Source organism: Bubalus bubalis, chromosome 1 (assembly GCF_019923935.1).
Source record: "Bubalus bubalis isolate 160015118507 breed Murrah chromosome 1, NDDB_SH_1, whole genome shotgun sequence".
Lineage (NCBI taxonomy): Eukaryota > Metazoa > Chordata > Mammalia > Artiodactyla > Bovidae > Bubalus > Bubalus bubalis.
The window spans coordinates 68,201,208-68,221,120 of record NC_059157.1 but is presented as its reverse complement, the minus strand read 5'-3'; the positions used below and the strand labels follow the sequence as shown (position 1 = coordinate 68,221,120).

Below are 19,913 nucleotides of genomic sequence, written 5' to 3'. Positions count from 1 at the left end.
AAGAAAAATGTCTAAATTTGTATATAAACCCTCTATGTCACTGGAGTAAATTATTTGAGGAGTTACTTCAATGTTTATTCTTACCTATCTTATCAGTCAAAATATTAAATTATAGCCATGCAGGAACATAAACATACCTATTTAAGAAACCTAACCCCCAACTGTTTGAAGTACCCAGATCTTAAATGATCTTAATTTGCATTCTCTAGCTTAACTATTCATTTATTGCTTTCATTCACAAGTTAACTATGTCAGCCAGTCAAAATTATGGTTTATAGTAAAATCAATATTTAACTTTAGTAGGATATATTGGGCTTCCCTGGTGGCTCAGATGATAAAGAACCTGCCTGCAATACAGGAGACCTCTGTTTCATCCCTGGGTTGGGAAGATCCCTGGAGAAAGAAATGGCAACCCACTACAGTATTCTTGCCTGGAAAATCCCATGGACAGAGGAGCCTGGTGGGCTATAGTCCATGAGGTTGCAAAGTCAGACACGGCTAAGTGACTAACACACACACAGGATATATTACAAGGAGGACAATCTATGTTTAATTAATGTTTTGCCTGATATCAAAATATTTTCAGTCTCTCTGTAGTGGCCTGTGATTTTTGTCACCAACCATCTATCCCTTTCATGTAATAATACCCTCATCTTTCTTTACTCTACCCTCAGTCTATAAACTTTGGATAAATTTGATCCCATCTTGTCTCAAAGTTAAGCATAAACCAATGAAGGAACTTATTACCCTGGACAATCAGAAGAATCGTATTCCCTGAACACAGTGTGAGGTTCAGAGATATGAATTAGCCCAATGAAAACCAGTGAGATGCAGTGGGATCTTTAAACTTTATTTCTTTTCCTGTGGGAGTTGAACTTGGAATCAAGTAGGTATGGGCAACTGACTTGATACCATGAAGACTGAGAATGAAGCAATGTTAATGCCTGAGCCAAGAGATACCACGCAAAAATCCTTCATGCTTTGAATGCAGCCAAGCCAGAAGCCACATCTTCCATGGAATTTCAATTACAACTGGCTACATAGCCCGCTGAGCTTCCCAGGTAGCCCCAGTGATAAAGAACTCATCTGCCAATGCAGGAGACAAAAGAGATGCAGGTTTGATCCGTGGGTCAGGAAGATTCCCTGGAGAAGAAAACGGCAACACACTCCAGTGTTCTTGCCTAGAGAATCCCATGAACAGAGGAGCCTGGCTGGCTACAGTCTATTGGGTCACAGAGTCAGACATGACTGAAGCAACTTAGCATGCACATATCCCCTTTATCTTTAGGAATTTGTGGTTGGATTTTCTGTCTTTTGTAAGTTTTTTTCTTTTTTTTTTTCTTTTTGAACCCTCACCCCCTGCAGTGGAAGTGCAGTCTTTTTTAAAAAAAAAAAATCGTATTTACTAATGTCTGTGCTGGGTCTTTGTTGCTGCACATGCTTTTCTCTAGTTGTGACAAACAAGGGCTACTCTCTAGTTGCCCTGTGCAGGCTTTTCATTGCAGTGGCATCTCTTGTTGCAGAGCATAGATTCTAGGGCTTCAGTAGTTGCATGGGCTCAGTAGTTGTGGCTCCTAAGCTCTAGGGCACAGGCTCAGTAGTTGTGGCATACAGACTTAGTTGCTCCAGGCATGTGGAATCCCATGGGATCAGGGATCAGGGATTGAACCCATGTCTCCTGCATTGGTAGGCAGATTCTTTACTACTGAGCTACCAGGAAAGCTCTGTAAGAGGTTTTTGTTTGCTTGTTTTTGCCTGCTGTAAACCTCGTGACTATTATAAACACTATTGTGCACTTAAAACTTTGCCAAGAAAGTAGATCTCACTTTAAGTTTTCTTACCACGATGACAATGAATTAGTTAGACAAACGGGGCAGAGGGAGGGAGCTGGCCTCTTGCTTTATCTTTGAAGAGTGGGAGATCCTTAATGAACAAGTTATTTGGTGAAATCTGTACAGTGGGGGTGTATTGATACCATTTAAGTGCCAGAAACAGAGCATGTAAAACTACAACAACTACACTTCTTTATTTATATTTACCATCCTGAGGCTCAGAGAGGTATTAATGGAGGAGACCAGGGGAATATGATGGTGCAATAAACTTGACCTCTCTAAGATCTATTTTTCGAGCACTACAAATATAGTCCCTACTCTTATATTTAGTATAGACTTTACATAGTTAAAACAATAGATATAGAGATCAGTTGAAGGTTAAAAATCTTGCATCTCTAGTCCTTTATATATGACTGCCCTCCCCGCCACCAAAGTTTCTTTCTGTCTCTGATATACATGTCGGGCAATGGTGTTGCTAATATTCCTAACTGATGATGCCCATATATTTGATATTTTTGTGAGTATTTCAGTCAATGGCAAAAGTAAAATTACCCTTTGACTTTTTTCCATTACAATAACTTTTCACTCATTAACTTTTGAATGACTAAATATTCTCATGCCAAAAGCTTACAAAATAATTTATAGATTATTTCAAAGAATTTTCCAGCCCCTCTCTGTGAATATAGACCTCATCTAAATGAATATTCTTACCACTTACCATTTTTATCATTTTTATTCTCCAAAAATTCTTATTTACTATGTTCAACATTCACAAAAAGGTAATTGGGAAATCAAGTATATAAATACAGGAACATAAAGAGAAATAAAGATAAAGTGTTGCAGTCAACAAAGGAAGAGACATTTTTAGCAATCCAGAACTCTATTGAAATAACTTAAAATTCTAAGGCAGACATTTATTTAACTTTTTTCATGTTTACTGTATCTCATGAAGTAATTATATATCTTTTTTCTCTGCTTGGGTAATGTGATTCCAAAATAAATCTCATTTAAGCCAAAAAATTTTATATACCTTTTAGATTGTCTACTGTTTTTATAAATATAATCTAAAATATACAATAAACATTTGAGTACATGACTTTTTAAACCACTCCTTAGCAAAGGAATATTTTCGAGTTAAAAGATAACATTGGAATTAGAATTTAGTTTTCTTACCTTTCTGGATATGTAAGTGATTTTAGCTTGAGAAGCTGAATAGTGTATTTGCACGTGGAACATTGTTGATTTGAGCTTTGAAAATATGCCAAACCGATGCTTGAAATATTTGCAACATCATTTAAAAATTGACCAAGAATCTTGAATTCTTGAAGTTTGTAAAATATTTTGTGCCTCCTAAATATAAAATTTGATATCTCATCATATTAGTAATTTGAAATGTAATACAACTTTAAAATCAATATAACCTTATCAATGTTAGGTAGAAATATCAATCTTACAGTGAAAAGGCCAAACAATAAAATATGTGACATTTATTAAAATAGTATAAACTAATTAAAAACAAGATAAAGTAAAAAGATATGTAACTCCCACACTCAAATATTTGGGGAAAATATTTTGGAGAAAAATTGAGACATCTTGTCTTTCCGCCTCGGTGTCTAGATTCTACACTTGTCTAAGATTAGAGAATCCATATTTTGCTACTTTTTATAAGCCCCTGAACAGCTATCACCATTCTTTGAATAGACTGGACACACAAATAATAATCCTTTCCTGTTCTGTGCCACTTTATCATATCATGGGTCTGTCTGCCTCTAAATGAAAGAACAAGGGAGGAGGAGGAAAAATAAGAAGGAGGAGGAAGAAAAATAAGAAAGAAGAGGAGGAGGAAAGAAAGGGAAGGAGGAGGGGAGAGAAGATGGGTGGGAGATATGAAGGAATGAAGGAAGGAGAGAAGAGAAGGAAAAGGAGGGGGAGGGAAGGGAAAGGAAAAGTAGAGGACAAGAAATTTTTATAAAAATGTGTTAAATAATTTCTTTGTTTGAGGCAACTGTCACACACAGAATGGCTGAAAAGCAACCTGCGGCACACCTAGCACTTGTGCCATCTTATATTTGGCCTGTTCCCTTCTCCTTTGGATTCTCCAAAGCATCTAGACCCCAAAAAGATTGTTATCACTCCCCTCAAAACCCATCCCTGTCAGAGTGACTACCTCCTCTTTCACAGAACATAATGTCATTGGTCACATCTCTAACTTCCGTCCAAGAACTTATCTAGATTTCTCAGAGATACTTCAAAGTCAGTGTATCCAGATGGAAACATTGTCATCTTCCCCACAAAACTCATATCTACTCCATTCATTCCAAATACCGACTGTTTGCTCCTGATCACCATGTCTCTACCTCCAGATGAGCCCTGTCTAATGAGATCCAGACAAACTGTTATTCACCATGTCTACTTGGATATCTCAAGAATACCTAAAGCTCAGTAAGTTCAAATTTAATGACATCTTCCCCAACACTCACCTCTCACCAAAAGCCCTGTAGCTCAGAAACTTCCTTATAATTTTACATGGAACCACAATGCACTGTCTATACCAAACAACTAGACTTCACCCTTCAGATTATCCTCTCTTTCAACTCCTACATCTAATCTATGCTATGTGCCTACACTCTATGGGATATCTTGAATCTTCTTTGCATCCATCCTCATCCTCATTTTTTCATTTCCACTGAAAACACCTTATCTCAGGGCACCATTGTTCTGTGCCTTTATTCTTGCAACAGCATCCTGTCTTTTCACTCTCCAATCCACTCTGGTCAAACTGTTTTTCCAAAACAAAACCCCAGTCCTGGCTCTATCCAGACTGCCCCAAAGCAAATACTTTATTGGTTTTCACTTGTTCAGTGACTAAAATAAAAACCCTTGAACATGTCCTACAAATTCTAATTCCTACAAAATCTAGGTGCTTTTTACCTGTCTCATCATTCTCTTCCTTCCCCTGCCTCTGTTCTCAGACATATTAAAGTTCCTTCAGCTCCCAAAATGGACTACACCTCCTCCTGCTTCAGGAATTTTGCCTTTGTTGGCCCCTCTGCCTGGAATCAGCAGAGCAGATTAACCTCTGCCTCTCAGTTTTGTCTCAACAAATATAAAAAGTCCTTAGAAAAAGCTTCAGTGACTCCACTATTTTATGTTCCCATACGTTCTATGGTTTGCCTCTAGACATTTTTCACAGACAGATCTTATTTACATAATTTTATCACTACTCGTTTATTTTATATCCTTTATTAGACTATACATTTAATGAGGGTAGTATCATGTTTTTCTCATCCTAGTATATTCAGCTCCTAGTACAGTCCTAGCTCAATATGGTGGTGGTGGTGGTTTAGTCACTAAGTCATGTCTAAGTCTTGTGACCCCATGGACTGTAGCCACCAGACTCCTCTGTCCATGGGATTCTCCAGGGAAGAATACTGGTGTGCACTGCCATTTCCTTCTCCACAGTTCAATATAGATATTAAAAGTTGTTTGGAAACAGAAATAGTGAATATCATTATTTTATTTGTATTATGCACAGGAAGTTCCCCACATATGAATCTTCACGTTGTGAAGTTTCAAAGATGCGAACATGTGTTCTCATGTCCAGTCACACGTTAGTCCATGTGTCTGGTGTACACTGCCACATGCATTAATCTTCTACAAGCAGCTCTTCACAGTAAGGTGCACAAAAGCACCGTGTAGAGTACAGTGGCAGGGCATCGCTATCTCAAGCGGGACGTCCGAAAGCAAGTGGAAAAGCAGCAGAGATGTAGCTGGTACTATGGTACTTTTCAAAGTACTGTACTGTAAGATTGAAAATGTCTTCTTTATTTTTTTTGTCTGTTTGTGTTTTATGTATTATTTGTGTGAAAAGTATTATAAACCTTACAGTACAGTCCTAGGTAGCCAATTGTGTTAGTTGGGTACCTAGGCTAACTTTGTTGGACTTATGAACACACTCTCGGAACTCTTCCATACGTAGGGAACTTACTGTGTTTGTAAACTCTATCTGCTCACTAGACTAAAAGTATTAAGGAAGAGAAATCTAATTTTCCCTACATTTGACCTTAATTTCTAGTACAGTTCAAGAAATGTTATTGAATGGTTAAATTGGTTCCTCTCCTTGTATCTCCTAGCTCAGTGAATGACACCATAATTCAAATAGGCACCAAGTTTAAAACTCAAAGTCACTCCTAATCACTGTTCCCTTCACTTTCACATTTAATTAATCACAAAACAAATCTATTCTAAATCCTAAAATCCCACTTCCACTGACTTGATGCAAGCCCCCATTATCTTTCATATAAATTATTATGATAGCCACCACTCTGCACCTGTTTCACACTAATCTCCCCATTACTCATCATGTGAGGAGTCATTCTAACCTGAATACACAATATTGACACTCGGTTTTAAATCCTATATTGGCATATCAATATATTTGCATCACATTACAACGTGTAAGTGATTTTTAGTAACATGGTAAAAAAAAAAAAAAAGCTATAGCATTCAGTATAAACATCAGAAGGCAGAACACATTTGCAAAAATATCCTAATTTTGCTAAGTGAAAAAATAACATATGCATGCACAGGGGCATGTATAAGAGGAAGAAAGAGGAAGAAAAGGAAGAGGTTGAGGTGGAAGGGAAGGAGAAACAGGAGGAGGAGGAGGAGAAGGACAAAGAGGAATGGTTATAAACTAATGTAAATGGGAATATCCCTGCATGATGTAATTATAGATTATTCTCACTTTCTACTGTATAGCCCATTTTCTCCAGCAAGAAAATACTCCTATTTTAATTTTGAAAAGGGAAATAAAAGATCATTTAAAAGTTTCTCACTCCCATGTCATCTAAAACAGTTAATATCCCAAAGCATGACTAAATTCATTAGCAAAGAATTATTAATAGAAAAACAAGAAGGCCATTGGTCAGGCTTAGATGGACAGATTTACCTTGTGTATAGGTTTCATATTTTTACATTTTTCATGAAAAATGTACTCATCAGGTATTTGAATAAAATGCATCAATATTTAAAATAGTGTTCTGCACAGAACATGATTCTTTGAAATCAAGACTCATAATTTGTTTGCCTTCTGAACAAGTTTGAAACAACTGCTCTAGGACAGTCTGTGTGCCGTTACTGAACTCAGCCACTTTCTATCTCCATGCCTTTGAAAGCACCCTCATCCATTCCCTGATGATAATACCATCCTTTTAAACATTTCCTTGCTTCTCTCTCTGGATTCCCATAGCTCATGAGTGTTCTATTTCTCTACTACTTATTACTCAAACCTATAATTATGCATTAGTCTCCTCCAGTATTCTGTGATCTCCTTGAGAATGGTAACATGCTATTTCAGTTTGGATCCCCATTATTTAGTGAAACACCTGAATACATTTGGTTGGTGCTATTGGAGGAGGAAATGGCAACCCACTCCAGTGTTCTTGCCTGGAGAATCCCATGGACAGAGGAGCCTGGTGAGCTGCCGTCTACGGGGTCACACAGAGTCAGACACAACTGAAGCGACTTAGCGGTAGCAGCAGCAGCAGCAAATAACACTTGTTGAATAAGTAAATTTAAAAGCTAACAAAGCATGTGTCTGATAAGAATAAGTAATGAATCACAAATATATGTGTGCATGGGTATATACATATATACACAATTTTAAGCAGTTTAAAGTAATAAACTATTGGGTTGGTCAAAAAAGTTCATTTGGGTTTTTCCACAAGATGTTACAGAAAAATGTGGAAGAACTTTTTTGGCCAACTCAATATTATGGAATAATATCAATAGTTATTATAACAAATCCTAGGAGTGCTCAAAATTAGGTGGAAAGTTTTTTTCTTTTAACTCTTGCAGTAGCTAGATGTATAACATGAACAAATTATTTAGTTATATGACAACTAGAGATCCATTTAATATTTAACAATTTAAGACTCACTGCATAGAAAATTTATACTGTTTGGATTATCTTGAAAAGTGGATGCTTGAGAAAATATATCTTACAAAAGAAAGAGACACTAAATTATACTTACTCATAGAGCCTTGGCTCTTCAACGATTCCAAGTTGGTTTAATAATTTAAATGTAACATAGCCATCCTTCATATTTTTATCCAAAACAATTATGCTGAGAACAAAATAATAGGCTACAAAACAAAAATGTGGAATGCAATTCATGTTATTGTTAAACTTTATTTTGGTGCAAATATGCATGTAAATATATATTGATGTAATCTAGGCACATACTATATCTGCAAATAATATTGAGAGGCACTTATTTGGTACACAGGTAATAGATTTTTCCCTCTTGTTAAATGTTTACTAGTCTTGAAAAAATGAAAGCTTGCCTGTCAGTCATGAGTATGGTGAAAGTTGGTCAAATAATTAGTAAATACTAACTGGTCTCAAAACCAAAAAATACCAGAATTTAGGTCAATTAATTTTTCTCTATCAGTACATCTAAGGTAAATATTATAAGGTTCCTTAATTATATGATTAATAGTCCTACCAATATTTGCTTGACAAATATAATTACCAATTTCACTGGCTATTTGGGAATGACAGTTATTTAGTCACTAAGTCATGTCCAGTTCTTTTGTGACTCCATGGACCATGGCCTGCCAGGCTCCTCTGTCCATGGGATTTTCCAAGCAAGAAGACTGGAGTGGGTTGCCATTTCATTCTCCAGGGAATCTTCCCAAGCCAGGGATGGAACCCTCATCTCCTGCACTGACAGATGGATTCTTTACCACTGAGCCACCAGGGAAACCAGACGATAAAATTAGACAATCCTATATAAAGTGAGATCATAGTATTTCTTTTTCAAAATGTCATTACAAAAATTGATATAACTTTCAGAGGAAAAGATGCTGAACTCATCCCTTTACCCATTATTGCCTGGGCTACACAGAAATTTCCTACTCTCTGTGAATTTTCCCAAGTATTATGCAAAACTCTTGGAAGACAATGTATAGAAACAGAATGTGGAATAGATGAACTTTTCTTCTGAGATACACATGTACAAAAATTGAGCATGTTAGCTGTTAAATGTTTCTATTAAACAGCTGAGAGTACTTAGATCCTTAGGACACCTCAAAGTAATTGGCCCTTATCAACTGATAGCACAAAAGACATAAAGGAACACTTTTTACTTTGCAGTGACTGCCCAGCATTAGATAAAATATCTTGGTCCCCTCACCCAAAAAAGTGGGTGCTCATATGGCTCAGATGATTCCTGGAATTATGATATATTTAGATGTTACATAATTACCCTGACTCCTGGTATAATTACATAGAAATTCTGGGTTAAAGTTCATAAATTAGGTATATAACCAAGCACAGATGAAGAAAGACCAAATACTAGGAGGCGGCAATGAAGAGAAATTAAAGGCAAGTCTTAACAATTGAAGCCCTGGGTCTCTAAAGGACGTGAGAACTGGTTGTAGCATGGAGACACAGACTGAAGTGTCAACTTCCATGCAGCACTGAGTGATGGAGCTGAAATGAAAAACCCTGCACAGTCAGGGACCTTAACGCTCTGCTTTGTCATTGAAAGAGAAACTTGGAAAATTCTTCCTAGTGGTTGTGTATTAGTCTTAAGTGGAAAAAAAAAAAAATTCCCTGAGACTAAAATAAACTCCAGGTAACACAGAATTTAAATTTACAAGTCCCTATTGGTTAAGGACCTCCATAAATTTACATGAAAAGTCCTCCAGGGTTATGGTACATGAATTCTGGAAAAAACAAAATCCACCTTGTTCTGAAGGGAGAATTTTGAAGAGCAGAGTGATGACAGTTTTCTATGATAAAATGTGGCATGAATATTTATTTTGAAATAACAAACATTTTTCATTTAATTTTAATAGGGACTTGGATTGAACATTGAGACTAGAAAATGATAACAATAAATCATGACTAAATTATTAGATGAATAAATATATATACACATATATAAGTTTAACCAGAAGAAAACAATAGATTATTTAAATTAACAGATTAATAAATGCATATATACATATATAAGTTTAACAAGAATAAAACTGTAGATTATCTCCATTAGATTGCTAATAAATGAAAATATAAATTTATATTAAAACAAGAGAATTAATATCTTTAAAGTACTCAATGAAAATGACTCTCAGTGTAGAATTCTATTCTGGAGTAAAATTGCACTCCAGAGTAAGAAAACGATAAGGATATTTTCAGGGAAACAAACTGAGAGACATTACTTAGTGAAAAGTTATTAAGGATCTATTTTAGCAAGATAAAGATTAAGTCCAAAAGGAAGGAGATGAGGAGGGAAAAAAGGACAAGTTAAAATGCAGAAAACTGAAACTGGTAAATATAAGTGAGCATCTGATTAATGATAATATTCATAATAATTATTCATTGTTAAATAAGTGAAATAAAATAATACAGGAAATAATATTAATGATAGAAAAAAAGGCACAAGATTTAAAGGCTCTATGAAATAAACTGTTGTGTCAGAATCCGATAAATGTCTGTGAGGCAAAAAATGATGCATTTCTAATTATGAAGCAAAAAAAAAAAAACCAAGTCACCAGGAAAATATGAAAATCCTGAAACTATATAGCTAAAACTCACAGCTTTGGAATACATAAAGCTAAAACCTAAACTATGTAACTCCTGCTAAAATAAAAGATTTAAACAGCATTTGAATTGTCACATAGAGAAAATGTCCAAGATGTGACTGAAAATTATCTGTTATACCAAGAACAAAGAAAATCACAACTCTGGTGAGAAAAGACAATCAACTAATGGCAGCACTGAGATGAATTAGATGCTGGGAAAATCCGACAAAGATTTTAAAGGAACCATCCTAAAAATGCTTCAGAGTCAGAGGCTGTTGAAAAAAGATTTCGGAGTAGAAAAGTCTCAGCCAAGAAATAGACACTGTAAAAGAAAATAAAGTAGACATTACATAAATGACAACTACCATAATGGACACAGAACTTATGGGATAGTCTCAGAAGTAGAGTGGAAATAATAGAGGACAGAAATCAGTGAACTGGATGACAGATCAATCTGCCACTCAATCTGAAAACAGAGAAAAAACAGACAGAAAAAAATGGACAGAGCCCCAGGGACCTGTCAGACTATAGCAAAAAAAAATTATAATCGAGCTTCAGAACACTAAAAGAAAAAAGAAAAATATCCTGAAAGTGGCCAAAGAGAAATGATGTGTTAGCTACAGGAGAACAACCAATTGAGTTACAATGAATCTGAAACCACAGAGGCCAAAAGGAAGTGATAACAACACTTTTTAAGTGCTAAAAGAAAGAACTCAACTCTATTTCTTATACACAGAAAAACTATACTTTGAGAATAACGGAGGAATAGAGACATTTTCAAAGAAAACAAAGAATTTCTCTTTAGCAGACTCATTCTTACATCTTGTAAGAAGGAACACAGAGGAATTGATGAAGTAAATAATTCTGGAGTATTCAGAAATAAAATGGAGAAGGCAGTGGCACCCCACTCCAGTACTCTTGCCTGGAAAATCCCATGGACGGAGGAGCCTGGTGGGCTGCAGTCCATGGGGTCGCTAAAAGTCGGACACGACTGATCAACTTCACTTTCACTTTTCACTTTCCTGCATTGGAGAAGGAAATGGCAACCCACTCCAGTGTTCTTGCCTGGAGAATCCCAGGGACGGGGGAGCCTGGTGGCTGCCGTCTATGGGGTCGCACAGAGTCGGACAGGACTGAAGCGATGCAGCAGCAGCAGAAATAAAAAGGGGAAATGGGAAAAGAAAAAAATATGGGTACACACAATAAAGCGGGCTTCCCTGTTGGCTCAGATGGTAAAGAATCTGCATGCAATGAGGGAGGCCTGGGTTCGATCCCTGGATTGGGAAGATCCCCTGAAGAAGGGAATGGCAGCCCACTTCAGTATTCTTGCCTGGAGAATTTCATTAACAGAGGAGCCTGGCAGGCTACAGACCATGGGGTCACAGAGGACTGAGTGACTAACACTTTCACAATAAATTATCCTTACACCCTTGTGAATTGATAAATCATATTTGATAATTGAAATAAAATTACCACATGATCTGATATTTGAGACAATAATATTAAAAAGTGGAGAACGTAAAGTAACCTAAATGGAAGTGAAGTTCTCACATTTCACTTGAAGTGGTAAATACTGATACCAGTAGACTGTGAAAACTCACATGTGTATATTTAACTGTAGCAGACCTCCCCAAATATGTCCATGTCCTAATCTCCGGAACCTGTGAATATGTTACCTGAAATGGCAAAGAATAATTAAGAATTCAAATGTAATTAAGGCTGCTAATAAGCTGCCCTTAGAAGAGAGAGGTTGTCTTGAATTACTCACGTGGGCATAATACAGTTCCAAAGATTGTAATCACAAAGCCGTACAGGTGAAAGAGGAGGACAGAAGAAGAGAATCAGAAAAAGAGTTGCAATGCAGAAGGAAGGTCAAAGTGATTGTTTCTTCTTTATTCTTTGTAATAATTATTTTAGATATTCTAAGATATGTGCTTTTCAATATAAATTTAAAACAAGATTGTCTATGTTTAAAGGAACACATATAATTATAAAACTGTTAGAAAAAAATTTGAATGAAAATCTTCAGGACCAAGGGCTCATCAAAGAGTTCTTAGATATCAAAAGAATGTTCCTTGAAAAGAAAAAGCAATAAATTAGACTTCATCAAAAGTAAACCCATTTGCCCTTGTGAAAGCCCTTGTGAGGAAGATGGAAAGACACTCAAGTTTCAAACTAGGAAAAAATATTTGCAGACCAAATCTTCAACAAGGAAAGAAGGACTACCAATAAAAATATATGAAGAACCCTCAAAAGCCAATAGTTTAAAAAATCCAATTGGAAAAATGAGCAAAAGACACAAATGCACAGTTCACCATACAGAGAAGATATGCAAACTCATAAGGTGACAAAAATTAAAACCTTAACAAGATATCACTACATACTATCAGGAAGGATAATTTTTTTAAAAAAATAATGACCAACACCAAATGCTAGTAAGAAATCACTCATTAGATCACTCATACTTTGCTGTGGGTAATATAAGATGGTCGGCCACGCTAAAAATTTCTCAATTTCTTATAAGGCTAAATGTGAAATTAACTTCTGATTCTGTATTTATATTCCTGAGACTTTATCCCAGAGAAATGATAAGTTCACATGAAAACATATATACAAATATCCAAAGCAGCTTTAATATAATAGCCCAATCTAAAAACATCCTTAATGTTCTACAACATATGAATGATTAAACAAACTTTAGTGCATATATACCATGGAATACTATTCAGCAATAAAAAGGAATGAATTATTGATACATGCTGCTGCTGCTGCTGCTAAGTCACTTCAGTCGTGTCCGACTCTGTGCAACCTCATAGAAGGCAGCCCACCAGGCTCCCCCGTCCCTGGGATTCTCCAGGCAAGAACACTGGAGTGGGTTGCCATTTCCTTCTCCAATGCATGAAAGTGAAAAGTGAAAGTAAAGTCACTCAGTTGTGTCCGACTCTTCGCGACCCCATGGACTGCAGCCTACCAGGCTCCTCCATCCATGGGATTTTCCAGGCAAGAGTACTGAAGTGGGTTGCCATTGCCTTCTCCAAACATAGTGAATAATTCCTTTTATATAACATTTTTCAAAATTACAAATTTTTAGGAATATATTAATGGATGTTAAGAATTAGAAACAACAGGATATGAAGGTGGTATTAATATATATAGCTATAAAAGTGCCACCCAAGAGGTCTGATAGTGATGGAACAGTTCAATATATTCACTGGGGTGATAGATACAGAGCTCTATATATGACGATTAAGTAATAGAGAACCAGACACACACACACACACCAGTGAGGAAATATAAATAAGAGGGATTGATTGTAGCAATATCGTGTAATATTCGGACACGACTGAGTGACTGAACTGAGTGATATTATATTTACTCTATAGCGTTACAAAATTTTACCACTGAATAAAGTGCACACTGGATCCCTCTGCATTGGTTCTAACATCTGCATGTGAATCTAAATTTAATTCAATAAAAATTTTAATGAAAAAAATGGATGAGCCCAATTCTGAATTCTGAAAGAGCCTCTTGAGGAGGGCGGAAAAGGAAAGTGAAAAAGCTGTCCTAAATTTCAACATTCAGAAAAACGAAGATCATGGCATTTGGTCCATCACTTTATGGCATATAAATGGGGGAAAAGTGGAAATAGTGGCAGATTTTATATTCTTGGGCTCCAAAATCACTGTTGACAGTAACTGCAGCTACAAAATTAAAAGACACTTGCTCTTTGGAAGACAAGCTATGACAAACCTAACAATGTATCAAAAAGCAAAGACCACTCTGATGACAAAGCTCCACATAGTCAAAGCTATAGTTTTCCCAGTAGTCATGTCTGGATGAGAGAGCTGTACCATAAAGAAGGCTGATCGCTGAAGAACTGATACTTTTGAACTCTAGTGTTGGAGAAGACTCTTGAGTGGCCCTTGGATAGCAAGGATATCAAACCAGTCAATCCTAACAAAGAGCAACCCTGAATATTCATAGAAGGACTGATGATGAAGATGAAGCTTCAGTACTTTGGCCACCTGATGGGAAGAGCCAACTCATTGGAAAAGATCCTGATGCTGGGAAAGATCAAGGGTAGGAGGAGAAAGGGGCCACAAAGGATGAGATGGTTGGATGGCATCACTGATTCAATGCACATGAGTTTGAGCAAACTCCAGGATATAGTGAAGGACAGGGAAGCCTGGTATGCTGCAGCCCATGGGGTTGCAGAGTCAGACACGACTTAGCGACTGAACAATTCTGAATGACAAGACACCTCACAAACATTTAAATAATATCTTAAAAATTGGCAACAACTTTGACTGCAAAATATCTACAATAACTGACCAAAAATATCTTATTGGGTCTATTTCAAATATTTATTCCTCAGGAACCAGAGTCAATGGCAAACTTATGGAAATGTACTTCATAATATTTTCTTATAATAGGATTTGCTTTATTTAAACCACTTTAAGCTCCTGATTGCTTAACAGAATAATTTTACTTTTTTAATACTTCCTCATAAATCTAATTAGTTAATAAGTTTCTGAGATTTTCTCATTCTCCAAATTTTCTCTTCTTGTTTAAATAAATTGGGAAGATTATTATTTACTTGCACATTTTGTATTTATATAATTTAGCTTGTTTCCAAAGGGGCGTTAAGAGTGTAGATAGATGTCTTAAACTCTGTGAGTTGTTATATGCTGACATAACACTAAACATGGGAGAATACTCATGGAAATTGAGGGGGAAAACAAAAGACATCGATTGTTTTTTGGAAGAATATTACCCAAAGCATATGCTCATTTTATTTGAATTTGTACAACTAACCCTCTAGCAAATTTTAAAGTTCCTTGAAAGCACATAATGAAATTTGAATTTTGGATAAAAATTGCATTAGTATATAAAACTAATAATTAGTTCATTTGTTAACAAATATTAACTTACTACAGAATGGATTTGTTCCAACAGTATCCAAAAATACAGTCGTCCTGAGAGTTGTGTTTTCTATCCTTTCTTTTAAAATATCTTTCCATAGCTCAGTTTGATAACCTGAGATTTGAGAAATAGAATATTAGTCATTGAACTTGAATCAAATAGCATACAAAAATATCTAATTACTGAAAAGAACTAAAGGATTGATGTATTATAATAATAATTACAATTTATGGATTTTTATAACTTAAAATCACTTTTCAAATAATTTCACATCCTATTTATTTCAACTATAACAACTTTTACATTGAAGATTCACAAATAAATCTACACCGTGGAAATCATATCAGATCGTTGCATACTCCATATGGTTAAAGTCCACTTGCCAAAGTCTTTATTATAAATTGGTAATTTTACTTGAAACTCGTTTTACTGAATTCAGCAAAATAAACTCATTAGATAAAACTTGAACATAAAATTTAACTCCATGAGCACAGCCTCCAATTCTCTTATATACATATTCATGCTGGTACAGCATGTATATGTATACATTATACACACAAGGCATATAGTATAGATATCACCTCTATTATATATGAAATATATATATCATCTCTGCTATATATATATACACACACACAGTACTATATACTGTATATATAATATATATTTCAGATATAAACCTTATTTGTACATATAGAATATGTAATATACACACACATATCTAAGATGCTTCCTACTTCATGTATGTGTCTATTTCTACTTTGCTACCTCCAAATTTTAAATCTGAATGCAGTAGACAGAATATTGAATTGAAAAATCAGAGATTTAACTCTAGTTTTCACTTGTGCCCTTAAGCAATCCACATGTTCACACTGGGTCACAATTGACTTTGGAAAAGCAATAGAACCAGAAAAGCAATCCCCAACATGAGGGCTGAAGAAAACCAATCACACTAAGATATATTATATAAACTAAAATATATTCCAGACAGAGGGGTCTATGAGGAAATAAGTCTAGCAAAGCCTGCAGATTGCTTGCCTCTTCTAGTGATTCTCTACGTATGTTAGTATATACCTCCTATGAAAGAAAATCACAGGAGGCTGTTAATTCAGACTTTGTCATTGCTACCCATTTAATTGAAGCTATTTGGCTTTGGAAACATTTCTAGTAGACCTGTCATGATACGATTAGATGGCTACATGCTCATGACACACTTGGGGTCTGGTATTGTCTTTGGCAAACACTGAATAAGCAGCCTCTGAGATTCACTTCCAGCTTTAAAATTCTATTTTTATGTGGATTCTTTTTTCTGTATAATTTCCCACCGTCAGACTTCAGTTAATCAAAAGTTGCAATATTTAACTGTTCTTACCAAGTTTATTGATTTAGAAAGTATAAACCATGTGTGATTCATATCTTCTTGCTAATAATAAATGCAAAGCTAACCATGGCTCATACCTCTTCACTTCTTAAGACTTCCCTTAAAAATACAAACTAACAGCAAAGAAAACCCTTAATATCACTAAAAATGAATAAGTTTCTTTCTTTAGTGGAAATATAGATGGATGATAGATCCTTCTGTGTATTAAGAACAAAGATCATCAAGAGGCCTCCACATGCATATACTACATGCAACATAGAAAAGAGGTTGACCAAGTTCCTCTCACTAAGAACCTTAAAAACATTTACTAGGAAATGAATTATTTTCCCTGTCCCACAGAAGACTTTTCCCAAAAGTGTTAGTATATTAACAAGTACACATGAAAGCTTCCAGCAGCAAATAACACAATTATGTTGTTCACTTTCCACAAAGAATTAGAGTAATTATAACAATCTCTCTTACCTAGTTTGGGACATGATTTTCCCTTAAAGTCAGCACAATCCGCACATAAACCAGTCTTATAATCTTTGTATGAACGACAAGAAAATGAAATAAAATTGCAGCTCGTTTCCAAAGCTGCCATGAATAAGTAAACTGCTCTCTGGTGGTCGCATTTAATAAATTCAAGTCCTTAAGTGTTAAAAATCAAGCAGTTAGATGTATTAAGCCAAGTTCGAGTAAATTAGAAAAAAAAAATTAAAGATTAAATTCTACCTAATGCTGTGTACTTTGTGAATACCACAGTGCTGTCTGCAATGCAGTTTTATCTCAGGCAACTTAATAAAGGGTACCATTGGAAGCTTAAATATAGTATGCCTTTTACATGAGATATAGAAGAAAATTTTCTAAAGTAATAAAGTAGCAAGAATGTTTAATTTCAGTACTTTGGCAAATTACACACACAGTGCTACCATATTTAATTATTAGTGTACACATAACTCCCTTCTAAACTCTCACCCCTAACATTCCTACTCAGTGTCAAAGATACCTGTGCAAACAGGTGACATTAAAGATGTATCATGTCCCTTTCCTTTCCTAATTTCTCACATTCCTGTCTCTTTGATTAAACTACTCTAGTTTTTGTGGCCTTTAAAGATGTGGTTCTTGAACAGTTCCCACTGTAGATCTCAGGACATTTCTCACCATGGCTCTAAAGTAAGCCAAATTCCACACAGAGAGTGGTTGTTTAGCTCTTTATGTACAGAATGACCAAGTGCAAGAGTTCATAATCTGTGAATAACACACAATAATACTGTGGTAATGGTTGGAGAAGAAAATGGCAACCCACTCCAGTATTTTTGCCTGGGAAACCCCATGGACAGAGGAGCCTGGTGGGCTATAAGTCTATGGGGTCACAAAACAGTCAGTCACAACTTAGCAACTAAACAACAACAACGGTAAAAATTAAATCCTGAAACCAAACTTGTGTTATATGATACTTTGGCTACACATGCTTCTTCACTGACATAACTTCTGTTTAAACTTATAAACTAAAAATGATAAACCTATAAGATAATAGATTTCATTCATAATCAAATGAGATGTCTACTTCTGTTTAAACTTCTGTTTAAACTGATAAACTAAAAATGATAAACCTATAGGATAGTAGATATCATCCATAATCAAATGAGAGGTCTACTGGTAACATTTATGAACTCAGAAGGATCAAATTAGATCATTTCCACCAATAACTCCTGAATGATCAGCAATGGTGAAAAAACTGTTGACCACATATTAAAAAGGAAAAAAAAACTGATTTTCTTTCATTCTTTTGAAGCATGCACAATTTATTCTAAAATATTTTTGTATACCTGAAAAAATTGATTTCGGACAGCCAGGTTGCTTTTTCCCTCCATTTGGATAAAAATCAATATGTCCCAAGGGTTGTTTAATGCCTAGACCTGAGAAGAAAAGACCCAAGAATCACAAAGTATATGTAATCAGTTCAGCAACACATATAAAACAAAGTTTCCTATAAAATTCATGGACAGTAATTCAAAATGTGAATTGGAAAAAAATTCTCTTTTTCAAAAGAGAATTTTTGGGGTATTATTTCCTCAATTTAACTTCTTAGGCAAATTAAATTTCATTAATTTAATACATTTACATGTGATTGGTGTATTATGGGCCCATAACAGTTATTTGTGCTATGAATATATCAATACAATTGAAAAAGGAAGAGCAAAAAATCCTCATTGTAGTGGAAATCACATCCTAGTGGAAGAGAGACATCATAAACAAGTAAAAATGCAGTATGTCAGATAATAATAAGTGCTGCAGAGAAAAATTAAGCAGAATAAGGGACAGTGAATGTGGTAGGTTGGACTTTTAAATAGTTTGGGAAATTTCTTTTTTTTTTTTAGTTTGGGAAATGTATTACTGAGGAGGTGAGAATTGAACAAAGATGTGAAGTGTGAAGGATGTGAGTGAGGCAGAATCAAGCAGGTATCTGTGTGCATACGGGCTATTTAAAGAATCCAGTTTATCTGGTATAACATGTGAGAAAGAGAGCACTGGAGGAAATGAAGCTAAGTCATCTAGGACTTTTTAGGTGTGATCATTCACTCTCATTCTGGTTAATAATGCATAGCATTTGATGCTAGACTCACTAACTGGAAAAATCAAAAGATGCTACTTCAACTGGAACAAGTTGGGCCAGAGTGACATGAAACATGTAGCTATGATTTAAAAACTTCTGTATACACTCATCCATTGGCATCTATGGGATATTGGTTCCAGGAACTGCCCTCCATCTCCCACTCTCCCACAGAGACATGGAAATTTGAGGATGCTCAAGTCCGTTATATAAAATGGTACAGCACAGTCATTCCCCCCTTGTCCACAAGTTCCACATTCATGGATATGGACAGCCAACTGTATCTGTAGAACCTTGGGACATTAGGGGAGGTGCAATTTCTAGGTACATTAACCAATGTGGGGTCTGTAACCTAGGGGAGCCATAGAAATTAAAAAAAAAAAAAAGTAGCAAGCTCAGAATATTTGGGACTGTGATCTCACTGCCAAGTAAGATAACAATGCTTTGGCTTGGGTTTCAAGAAATTTCTTATGACATAATGAACTCTAGAGAGAGATCAGCAAAAGATTGAGCACAGCAAAGATAAGTACTTGGGTCTGACAGTAAGGATCAAGATGCAGCTACTTGCTTTAGTTCTAGTTAGTATCAG

General features: G+C 35.5%; 1 protein-coding gene across 5 annotated transcripts in view; it reads right to left on the bottom strand.

Moving 5' to 3' along the window:
* LIPI (lipase I) overlaps positions 1-19,913 on the bottom strand; it is a 57,642-nt gene that overhangs the window by 22,435 nt on the left and 15,294 nt on the right. The window contains exons 4-9 of one of the 5 annotated variants that reach the window (XM_044942007.2): positions 18,540-18,629; positions 17,191-17,358; positions 15,379-15,461; positions 14,201-14,204; positions 7,868-7,979; positions 3,006-3,182 (exon numbers count right to left, since the gene is read on the bottom strand). In XM_044942007.2, the coding sequence (XP_044797942.2) occupies positions 3,006-3,182; positions 7,868-7,979; positions 14,201-14,204; positions 15,379-15,461; positions 17,191-17,358; positions 18,540-18,629 (634 nt within the window). Of the gene's footprint in view, positions 1-3,005; positions 3,183-7,867; positions 7,980-14,200; positions 14,205-15,356; positions 15,462-17,190; positions 17,359-18,539; positions 18,630-19,913 lie in introns of all 5 variants that reach the window. The other 4 variants (XM_025282377.3, XM_044942074.2, XM_044942034.2 and 1 more) reach the window with 4 other exon arrangements.